The sequence below is a fragment of the Spinacia oleracea genome, chromosome 5, assembly GCF_020520425.1.
Source record: "Spinacia oleracea cultivar Varoflay chromosome 5, BTI_SOV_V1, whole genome shotgun sequence".
Classification (NCBI taxonomy): Eukaryota; Viridiplantae; Streptophyta; class Magnoliopsida; order Caryophyllales; family Amaranthaceae; genus Spinacia; species Spinacia oleracea.
In genome coordinates, this window is record NC_079491.1 from 93034472 (window position 1) to 93046910 (window position 12439).

General features: G+C 34.4%; 1 protein-coding gene across 1 annotated transcript in view; it reads right to left on the reverse strand.

Moving 5' to 3' along the window:
• Positions 1-9732: 9732 nt before the first annotated feature.
• The window catches only part of LOC110789972 (cytochrome P450 87A3), a 28500-nt gene continuing 25793 nt past the window's right edge, over positions 9733-12439 (reverse strand). Inside the window, exon 3 of the mRNA XM_021994704.2 lies at positions 9733-10157. Within this exon, the coding sequence (XP_021850396.2) occupies positions 10110-10157 (48 nt within the window). The 3' untranslated portion in view covers positions 9733-10109. The remainder of the gene's footprint in view (positions 10158-12439) is intronic.

Genomic DNA, 12439 nt, shown 5'->3' on the forward strand with positions numbered 1-12439 from the left:
TTAGCCTTGGGAGTGGCCTTTGGCTTGGTTGAAGAGTTCTCATTGGCAACTACCTTGCCCTTGTTCTTCTTCATGGGAGCCCCTTTCTTCTTGAACTGCTTACCTTTACTAACCATTAGAACATCCTTATGTTTAGGTTTACTTGGTAAGTTTCTCTCAGCCTGAATTAGTGAACCATGCAACTCTTGCAGGGTAGCCTCCCCTCCTTGCATGTAGAAGTTCAACTTAAAGTTATGAAAATCTTCAGGCAAGGATCTGATGACTATGTCAGTTGCCAGGTCCTTAGGATAAGGGAAACCCAATTTCTCCATGGTCTGAAAATGTCCAATCAAATCGAACACATGCGGACCAACGGGCTTCCCCTCTTCCAACTTGGAATCCAGAAGTTTGCAGTTTGCTTCAAATCTCTCCAATCTAGCATTTTTCTGAAACAAAGTTTTCAGTTGCTGGATTATGCTGTAGGCATCCAGACCATCAAAACGTTTTTGATACTCTGGTTCCATGCAAGCAAGCATCAAGCATGTTACTTGCAAGGAGTTATCCTCTAGAGTTTGTCTAGCTCGCTTTTGAGCTGCAGTAGCATTTTCTGGCAAGGGTTCAGGTAGAGGATTGTCAAGAACACTTTCTTTTCCTTCCGCTCTGAGAACAATTCTCACAGCCATTTGCCATTGTAGGAAGTTGGTAGCATTCAGTTTGTCTTTTTCAATTAGAGGGCGCAAGTTAAAAGTAGAGTTGTTTGCACCAGACATGATAACTACAATAAAAAGTAAAGCAAGATTCAATATAATGTTTATCAAAAGTAGCAATTAAACAAATTCAATTCACTACTACCCTTTATTCAAAATTAGAAGTCCCCATTGAATAAAGAATTAACCAAGATCCCCTCCCACTACAATCAAACGGACTTTGGCCCTGCTACTTTAATTTATAGTATTCGAGGTAAGTAAACATTTTACTAATTATAACTGATTATAACTCTTGGTAGACAGGTTAACAACTCTTTGTATTTTCCTATCTCTTAGCTTCAAAACCCAAAACTTTGTCTTTTGATGGTTTTGTTGAGTTAAACCAAACATTAACGTGTAAGTTTCAAAAACCTACCCTACTATCCCCGGAATTATAAGCAACACCCTGCTTTGGCAGAACCTATTACTCATGATCTAAGGCTTTATAGGTGTTGTATGGAAAAGCACTTAAACTCAATATTATTTTGGGACCTAAGTTTACTATGTTGGTTAATTAAAAGTGAACACATTGCTTTAAATAACCACATACATAAACTCAATAAGCATTTTAAGGCAATATAAAATGCATAAAAATTAAATGTGATCCTAGTATGGCCCCTAAAAAATAAGCTCAAATCTTCTTGGGTTTCTGTTCATCTTTCTTGGATCTCCATCCTTGAATTTCTGATTGAACCTTCTTACTCCATCGAGCTTATAATACGAACTTTATAATCTAATTTAAACTTTGAAATTAAATTACAAAAATACAGAACGATGCGCATATCGTATTTCAAAGTTTACAAGAATACAAAACGATACGCAGATCGTATTTTCTATCCTATTTTGGGCCATACTAGTCACTCGCCTGTAACAAAATATCACATATATTCCATACACGCATATAATATCAAACAATATTAAACACAAATTATTTACTTATTAACTATTAATAAGCAAATTACATTTCCAAAATAATTATAAAAACTTAAACAATTTAAGTTTAACATTATTTAAGAAACCTTATTATTTTAAGTCAATTACTATTTAAATATGGCTAGAATAATCTTATTAATCAAGAATTTGCATTTATTGGAAACTTATGAATTTATGCTCTTAGAAAATCTAATTTTGAATAAATAATAAAATATTTTAAAACTTACCAAAATTGATTTGGAAATTTATTTAAAGATTGATTTTGGAACTCTTCCAAACTAATGTAGGAGTATATACGGAGCTTATTTAGGAGCATTAAATGTTCCTTTTCCTTTTCCTTTTTTTTTTTTTTTTTTTTTTTTTTTAATTAGAAAGAATTAGAACGAAAGCACTATTGGAGTAGAATTAAACCAACACAGCTTTCCCTTCTTCCGCTTTTGCCTTTGCAGTAGGATTAAAAACAACACAGCTTCCTTGAAGCTTTACCAATCATCGCCACCCAACGGCCACCAGGGCCTCCGACCAGCTACCACAGCCTTTTCCAGTCGCGTTGGTCGAACCAGCCACCAGGCGAAGCCAGAAGCACGGCCAAAGCAGCCGCAGCCAGAACTACCGCAGCAACCAATTGCACAGTGTTCTGCCGCTGCTTCTTCCGCCGCGTCTTCCGGCATCTCAGGCGCCGCGACTGAGTCCCTAAGTCACCCTCCACCGTGGCTCCACCGTCGCAGGTGGTGGCCACCCAGCCATGGAGGTTGTTATTTTAATTTGGGTAACAATTACCTAAATTAAATTAATCTTTATTCAACTTTTGTTAAAGATTAACAATTTAATTAGGGTTTAATTATCCGAAAATAATGGCAAAAATTTGAATAAATTAACAATCCTTAAACTGAATTTTAGGGTTGTTAGAAGTTAGATTTCAATTTAAACTCTTTATTAAAATTAAATCTAACAAGAATTCAAAATTTAAGGCATAATTATCTCATTTTATTCAAATAATTCAAGAAAATAACAATTATAATCCGAAAAATTCGAATTAAATTACCAGGCAGATCTATTGAATTTTCTTAACAAATAAAATCAAAAATTTTAATTGTTATCCTTAAATTTTATGATTAATCGAATTAAACATAAAAATTAACCAAATTCAATAATTAATATACAAAAATTCCGAAAATTAGTTAAAAAATTACCAAAAAATTTCGGCTATTGTATAAAAATTAGGGGATAATCAGTAGATTTATTTAACAAATTAAAAATCAAATCTTTAATTGTTAACAAATTATTTCCATGATTAATCTTATTAACCATTAAATAATTTAAAGTCTGACGAATTTAATTTTAAAAAATCCGAAATTTTTTATGAGATATTAACAGTTAATTTCGACCCTGTGATAAAAATTTCGGAATTTTATAAATTTATTTTGAGCAAAAATTAATTAAATCACGATTTAATGATTCCAATCAATTAATATCATATATTAATTTTGCAAATTCAAGCCATAAATTAATCTTCCCTTAATTGAATCAAAATAATAATGTTGCATACAATCATGATCATAAAATATTATGCAAGAGGCTAAAACTGATACCACTGTAGGAACATTTAGATGCATAAAGCGGAATTTCAGGAAACAATTTCCTAACATCTATCACAGGATCTCATGCATAACAATAGTATAGATCAGATTAAGTCGAAAGAATAATCACCTTTGAAGCGTGTTCGCCCGTTCGTATGCAAGCTTCGAAGATCTTAGAGCCCCACTTGTTGCTCCTCTACTCAGTCCACAAGCACGAATTGAATCCCACGTATATATGCTAGTACGGAAGAGAACGATCACAATCTGTCTCTTGCTTTGTTTGGGATGTACGGCGTTTAGAGAATTAGAATTAGGGTTTTTGTGTTTTCCTTTTGTCAGATATTGAATGAACGTCATTTCTAAATCCCTGGCATTATAACTATTATAATGTGAGAGTTTTAGGTTAACACAAAACCAAAGCCCAACATTCTTCCCTTAACAGACCGGTTGCCATCGGGCCTTTTGGGCCCATTCCAATTAATGCTTATATGTGTGACCTTATAGGATTAATATATTTTAGTTGTAGGTCCAATCAATATTGTCCTGCTAATCACATTTATTCTCTAGCAAGCAAATATGATTACTAAAATAATTAACTTATTATCTTCATAATTAATTCCTATTTATATTTAGTAATTGCCGGAAATGTCTAAGGACATAATTCCTTCAGTCTTTTCATTGGCCTAAGATGATTATGTAAGATACCCTCTTAAGATAAAGCATATCAAACATTCAAACCTGATATTAATCACAGTTTCTCGAGTTCAATAGTTCTATGCCATTATCACTATGTAATTCTCTTGGGGGTATAGTAAAAGAAGTTATCACCTGATAAAAAAAAGAGTTGGATATTTTTTTTTGATAAATGACTCTTTTAAAGATCAATGAAAAAAATAGTGTGTCATGTGGAAGAAAGTAAAGAGAAGTGCATACAACTTTGTTCCACAGACACACAGTGCTTGACTAGAATGTACTTTTTGGAAAATTGTGGCATTCTAAAATCTAAAGTGTGCCAATCTCCATGTAAACCCCCCTTCTTTTATTCTTCAAAATTGCACATTGCTAACCTGCAGATTTGCCGAAACAGAGGGTGAAACACCCACTGGAATCTGATTAATTATCATCTCACACTCTCCCAGTATGCATGAAAGAAATTATTCAGTTTCCTATTCCTGTCACACTCCGTAGAGATGCACCTATTTGGCATTAGATCTGAAGTTCGAGAGCTAACTGCAATTGTAATATTGATAGGTTAATGAAGGAAGAAACCATGAGGTTCGAGAGCTTGTGAAAAAAGCTGGACTTGAGGTTAGTTTCTTCTTTTTGGCTTGGTAGTAAATATATGTTGTTGTTGTTTACTTCTTCGAGCCGAGGCAGCTGCGCATGGGTAACTTGAAATGAGTCTTATAATCATATAACTAATCATATGAATCATGAAAACATTTAGAATATGGAAATAGGTTCGTTTGTTGGTAATTGGGATCGAAAATGCCATTTTTGGCCATAAATGACCTATATCGACCCAAATGACCCTTAGGCATGCATAATGAACTTGAAATGAGTCTTATAAATATATAACTAATCATATAAATCATGAAAAAGGTTTAGAATGTGGATATAAGTTCGTTTGTTGGTAGTTGGGATTGAAAATGTCATTTTTGGCCATAAATGACCTATATCGACCCAAATGACCAATAGGCATGCATAACGAACTTGAAATGAGTCATATAATCATATAACTAATCATATGAATCATGAAAACGTTTAGAATATGGAAATAGGTTCGTTTGTTGGTAATTGGGATCGAAAATGCCATTTTTGGCCAAAAATGACCTATATCGACCCAAATGACCCTTAGGCGTGCATAACGAACTTGAAATGAGTCTTACAATCATATAACTAACCATATAAATCATGGAAAAGGTTTAGAATGTGGATATAAGTTCGTTTGTTGGTAGTTGGGATCGAAAATGCCATTTTTGGCCATAAATGACCTATATATATCGACCCAAATGACCAATAGGCGTGCATAACGAACTTGAAATGAGTCATATAATCATATAACTAATCATATGAATCATGAAAACGTTTAGAATATGGAAATAGGTTCGTTTGTTGGTAATTGGGATCGAGAATGCCATTTTTGGCCATAAATGACCTATATCGACGCAAATGACCCTTAGGCGTGCATAACGAACTTGAAATGAGTCTTATAATCATATAATTAATCATATGAATCATGAAAAACGTTTAGAATATGGAAATAGGTTCGTTTGTTGGTAGTTGGGATCGAAAATGCTATTTTTGGGCATAAATAACCTATATCGACCCAAATGACCCATGGCGTGCATAACGAACTTGAAATGAGTCTTAAAAACATATAACTAATCATATGAATCATGAAAAAGATTTAGAAAGTGGACTTAGGTTCGTTTGTTAGTAGTTGGGATCGAAAATGCCATTTTTGGCCATAAATGACCTATATCGACCCAAATGACCCTTAGGCGTGCATAACGAACTTGAAATGAGTTTCATAAACATATAACTAATCATATGAATCATGAAAAAGGTTTAGAATGTGGACATAGGTTCGTTTGTTAGTAGTTGGGATCGAAAATGCCATTTTTGGTCATATATGACCTATATCGACCCAAATGACCCTTAGGGCTTGCATAACGAACTTGAAATGAGTTTCATAAACATATAACTAATCATATGAATCATGAAAAAGGGTTAGAATGTGGAAATAGGTTCGTTTGTTGGTATCGAAAATGACATTTTTGGCCATAAATGGCCTATATCGACCCAAATGACCCTTAGGCTTGCATAACGAACTTGAAATGAGTTTCATAAACATATAACTAATCATATGAATCATGAAAAAGGGTTAGAATATGGAAATAGATTCGTTTGTTGGTAGTTGGGATCGAAAATGCCATTTTTGGCCATAAATGACCTATATCGACCCAAATGACCCCTAAGCGTGCATAACGAACTTGAAATGAGTCTTATAAACATATAACTAATCATATGAATCATGAAAAAGATTTAGAAAGTGTACTTATGTTCATTTGTTGATATTGGGATCGAAAATGTCATTTTTGGCCAAATATGATCTATATCGAGCTAAGTGAGCCTTAGATGTGCATAAAGAACTTGAAATGAATCTTAGTACACTCAGAAAGTTGTTTTCGCGATCAATATAATTTCTGTTTTCGCATATGAAACTTAATTTAAATTTTTTTGTTTGCATGTACGTTGTTCTTTTAAAGGTTTTCACAACTCCAAGAGAGGGACTCTGTACCAAAGAGGAGTTGGATGAAGTTCGAGACAAGTGGACTACTTCAACGATTGTCAACTACCCTCAGTGTAATAAATAGAGCAGGCTTGTAGTTATCCGTGACTCTTACATTAATTTTGTTATTTATCGATTTAATTAATTACATTTGAATTAATTCGGTAATATTATTGGAAATTTGAAATTTATATCATTTTTGAGGAATGTCAAGCTGATGTTTGGTGAAACAGTATTCTATAAATTATAATGCAGAATTTTATATTGCAAAATATCAGGAATTATATTGCAGAATTTTTTTTTTTAAAAAAAAGAAAATAAAACTCAAAAGTTGCCCTTGTTTGCAACAAGAGCAACTTATGTGAAGCTTGTAAGTTGCCCTTGTTGCAAACAAGAGCAACTTATGTGAAGCTTATAAGTTGCCCTTGTATGCAACAAGGGCAACTTATAAGTTTCACATAAGTTGCCCTTGTTGCAAACAAGGGCAACTTATAAGATTATAAGTTGCCCTTGTTAAGGGCAACTTTTGATAATTTTACAAAAGTGACCCCCATGGGTTGCCCTTATAATTGGCAACTTATAAGCCTATTTTAAGGGAAACTTATGATGTTTTTTCCTCTAGTGCAAGATCCTTAAATCATTGAAGAATTAAGCACATTATGTATTTAGATTCAATTCTAAAATATTTTAGGTAAGCAATGCCTTTGCTAATAGTCTAGAAACTACTCTTGGTTGATAGGTACGACTAAGAACTTATTAGGTAAACCTATCTCATTTACCATGACATAAAAGGACTCCTTACTTATATCGTTGAGTTTCACCAAAACTAACATGTACTCAAAATTATTTGTGTACCTTACCCCTTTAGGATCAATAAGTAACACCTCGTTATGGCGGAAAACTATTACTAAGATTGATGTAAAGGTTATCCAAGTAAGTGTTATCCAAGTAAGTGTTATTTTGGCATGGCACCTTTTAACTCAATTTTTAAAGTTTGGAACTTAAGGCTCTTACTATGTTGGTTAGATTTTAAGTGAACTAAAATCCTTAATCATGCAACATAATCAAGCCACAGTCTCATGCATAATTAAGACATATTTAAAGCAACAAATAACTTAAAGCATGCATAAGATATAATTGTGATATAGTATGGCCCGAATTCATCTTGAAGCTTTAACTTCAAACTCCGTCTTGAAAATGGATTGGAAACTCCGTCTTGAATTTCACCATGGGAAGCGCCATTTTCTTCAAATAGGATAAACTATAATTGAAACTAATTACAACTATTTGATGGTACGCAGACCATATTTAAATTAAAAACTTTGGTGCAGTAGACCAATTTTACATTCAAATTAATGATATGCAGACCATATTTTCTATCCTATTTGGGCCATACTAGTCACTTTCCATAACCTGCAAAACAGTACATTTACAATATACGATTCACCCATTTATTTATCAATGAATGGCCCACATAGATGGTTAGTAGAACATATTATGCATCACATAAATATTTGCAGCAATTAATCAAGGCTTTCAATAATCCACCAATTATTCAATCCTTATTAATTCTAACCAAGTTGTTTTAACTTTAAAGGAATGTAGACCTAATCAAGAGTTTATGACTAAAACACTCCCACTTAAACCAATAAATTTACATGCTTTACTAATTTTAAACATAAAATTGTATTTCCTAGTCTAACCGAAAACATACAAATTTAATTAAAATTTAAAGCTCATATAAATTATTATTTGAATCCTTTAATTTATTTTCAGTTTATTAAATTAATTAATTTAAATTTAATCAAGGTTTAAATTTTAGTAAAATAATTAGTATAAATAAAATTTATAATACTTAAATTATTCAAAATTAAATTCCGAGAAAAAAATTAAATTACGAATTTTAAAATTAATTAAAATCGTTTTTCCAACTGAAAATCAAAATTAAATTAAAGCGCATCAATCGGGTCAAGATGAGGCCATGGGCTTGCGCCCATGCCCTGTCGAGTCCACGAGGCAGCATCGCCCCACTCGAGTGATCGCACAACAAGGCACGAGCAGCCACGCGCAAACGCAGCAAGCCAAGCAAGCCACGCTTGCGCGCATCAGCTTGCTCGCTGCATCGTAGCAGTGCTGGCTGGGCGAGGCAGCGCTCGCTGGGGCGGGGCAGCGCTTGCTAGTCGAGCCAGCTCTCGCTCCCTGCGCGCGCGCGCCTCATCTCGCATGTGCCTTGTCTCTCGCCCATCCGCCCATGCATCGTCGCAGCACTCGACGCAAGGCAGGGCTGCTGCCTTGTGCTCACGTGCCACATGCTTGCTCGCTGCATTCGTACCGCATGGGCGAAGAGCTCCCTTGCTCGTAGTCGCATGCCCGCACTATACAACACCCCTTAAGGGTAACACTTAGCGTCCATTGCTTTGTGCGTGCAAGATTCATGAGCGAATTTAATAAAAATCAAAACTTTATAATTTAAATTTATAGAAGAATTAATAAAACATATTAATTTCATAAATTTAGGTCGAAAAATCGAAAATTTATTATTCAAACTAATTTCCGATCAAGTTTATTTTCATGGATTCAAATCTAGGTCATAAAATTTTAAAATTTTCCAAATTTAACAAATTTTATGGTGGTTTTAATCATGGATTATTAATTAAATTGTCAATTAATTATGAAAATCAAATCAAATTCTAAATTATTCGAATTTCAACAAATTAATTACAATTACAAATTAGGTTGTATAGTTAACAAGCTTAGGCATTAAAATTGTTAAACATATACAGTAGGTCAATCATAGATTCAAGAATTACAAACAAGAATCGCAAATATTTAATTTAACATCTTAAAAATTACAAATTTTGCGTTCGAAAAACTAAAACCTCCGAAAAGTCATAGTTAAGCTTCGAATTTGGGAATTCTGGGTTCGGCATCAAATCTATGATTTTAGTCAAAATTTTAAAACGCTGTTTACATGCAAAATTCACTATAAAATTATACGATTCCGTCCATTATTGACTAAACTGCCGAAAATTCTGCGAACATATAATTAAATAATCGCACGAATTTGCAATTAATTACAAAAATCGAAATTAATCACCCCTTTAATTCATTGCAAATTTATAAAAGTTAACCACGTTTAAAGAAATATCCTTGTAAACAATTAAATTCAGTCCCATTATCACTCTGAACCATCCTTATGACTTGATTAAATATCAACTCAACTTCTGTTTTATTGCTAATTAAATAAATCCAAACACCCCTAGAAAAATCATCAACAATTGTCAAAAAATATTTCGCTCCACAAGACGAAGGTGTCTTGTAAGGACCCCACAAATCAACATGAATTAATTCAAATATGCTGCTAGCATGATTGTCACTAATTGGAAAACTTTCTCTACATTGCTTTGCACGCGGACATACATCGCAAACTTTATTATTCTTCCTACTAGTATTACTCACAGGAGGGAGTAACTACAATATTTTCTCCGACGGATGTCCCATTCGTTGATGCCACAAATCAGCCACACATTCCACTGCTAACACACGTACTATCGGAACTCCTCGGAAAAAATATAGTCATTCCTGTCGATCACCCACACCAATCACCCTCCTCGTCGAGCGGTCCTGAATAACACATACTTTGTTATTAAACTGAGCAGAACAATTTAATTCGTCACTTAATTGAGTTACAGAAATTAAATTGCAATTTAGTTTAGGCACAAATAAAACATTATCAAGCACTAATCCACCCTCCAATGTTACGGAGCCATATTGATTTGAATTTGCCGACTGACCATCCGGTTACACAACCGGACAATTTCCTGCCGTTTTGATATTTTTCATAATCACATGATTTGAAGCGCCGGTGTCAATAATCCATCTGAAATCTATATTATCTTGCAACTTAATTGTGGATTTAGACAAGATATCAGCAATCTGTTGAACTTGAGAACTTGTAACTCCCACGAGACCTGATGTTGCTGCACCCTCGTTGTCTACTGCTGCCACAGAACTGCTGCTCACTGCGTGAGCTCGGGCCACTGCACCAGCGTGAAGGAAATAATTCCCTTGGTCCAAGTATGCATTCAATGTTAAGTCTAATAAATGCGGTTCAGTATTAATTAACAAGTTAATAATTCAGTGAGATCAAGTGAGCTGAATGCCTAGCTAGAGGCCGCTTCAGTTCAAGTGGAATTAATGATATTAATCCACAGCTTACTCTTGACTGAAACCGTAGGGTCACACAATTAGTACGTAAACGGATCAAGTATTTAATGGCATTAAATACTCTATCTATGGATATTCGGAATCGAAGGATCTTGGTTTCAGTGGGAGCTGAGATCGTCACAAGCAAGTGAATACTCCGGAAACGATGATATTGCCGGAAACGGAAATATGGATCGTATCGGAAATATAAATATTATCCAAGTCGTAGATGTTGCCGGAAACGGAAACATGGTACGTATCATAAAATATTATCGGAAATGGAAATATTGCCGGAATCGGAAATAATTCCGAAATCGGAAATATTAAATATTGTTCGTATCGGAAATGAATTCCGAAATCGGGAATTTAATAGGAAGCGTATCGTACGAATTAGCATCGGACGAGACTCGCTAGACGAAGGCCCAACACGAAGCCAGGCCATCGCCCAGCAAGCCACACGCATCACCAACACACGCCAAGCCTCGACCAGGCCCAGCGCAAGCCAGGCCCAGCCGAAGCCATGGGCGCGCGAGGACAGCAGCATGGGCCGAGCGATGTGCGCTCAGCGTGGGCCGCAAGGCCTGCGCGGGTGTACGGTGCTCGTGCGATGCTCGTGTGCGAATCCTAAAGCTATCGGGATTCGATAAAATATTAAATCCTAAACCTATTAGATAAAGTTTATTTAATAGAGTCCTAGCAGGATTCTAATTAAATTAATTAGTATCCTAATAGGATTCCAGTTCCTTTTCCATACCTCTATAAATAAGTGCCTAGGGTCATTATTTACAGATACGATTGAAGTATTCTAAAGGGTAAGTTTTGAAAGAAAAATTTAGCCATACACTTGCACTAACCTAGCCGAAAATCTATACTACCTTAAGGGCGATTCTAGTTGGTCAAACTTGAGGCGGATCCGGACGTACTGTGGACTATCTACGGAGGGACGACAGTTGGAGTCCTAAAGACTTGTTCTTGTTCGGTTCGGGCGCAGCTAGGGAAGGCACGCTACAAAGTGTATGCATCTATACTATGCTAAATGATTATGTGTAAATAATATGCTTTCCTAGCTTTATGGTTTTTCCGCATGATTTATGTATTATCATATGTATCATAACCTAACAGTGGTATCACGAGCCTCTTATTATTTTCATAATCTAAATTGCATAAACATGGTTAAATATTACAAATTTGCAAAAATTAAAAGGGGTGATTAATTTTCGTAATTGTTAATTAATTACAAATTGCGTTTATTTAATTATATGTACGCAATTTTTCGGCAGTTTCTTCGTTACTTATCCAAATGGAGTGAATTTTGTGTCAATTCCACATGTAAAAGGCATTCTAAATTTTTGACAAAAAAAGGACTTTTTGGCCGCACCCAGAATTCTCAAATTCGAAGCCTAACTATGACTTTTCGGAGGTTTTAGTTTTTCGAACGCAAAATTTTGTAAATTTAAGATGTTAAATTAAATATTTGCGATTCTTGTTGATAAATCTTGAATTTTTGATTGACCTACTGTATATGTTTAACAAGTTTGAATGCCTAGCCTTGTTAATTATGCAATCTCATTTGTAATTATAATTAATTTGTTGGAAATTCGAATAATTTAGAATTGATTTGATTTTCATAATTAATTAATAATTTAATTAGATACATATGATTAAAAACCACCATAAAAATTGTTAATTTGTGTTAAATT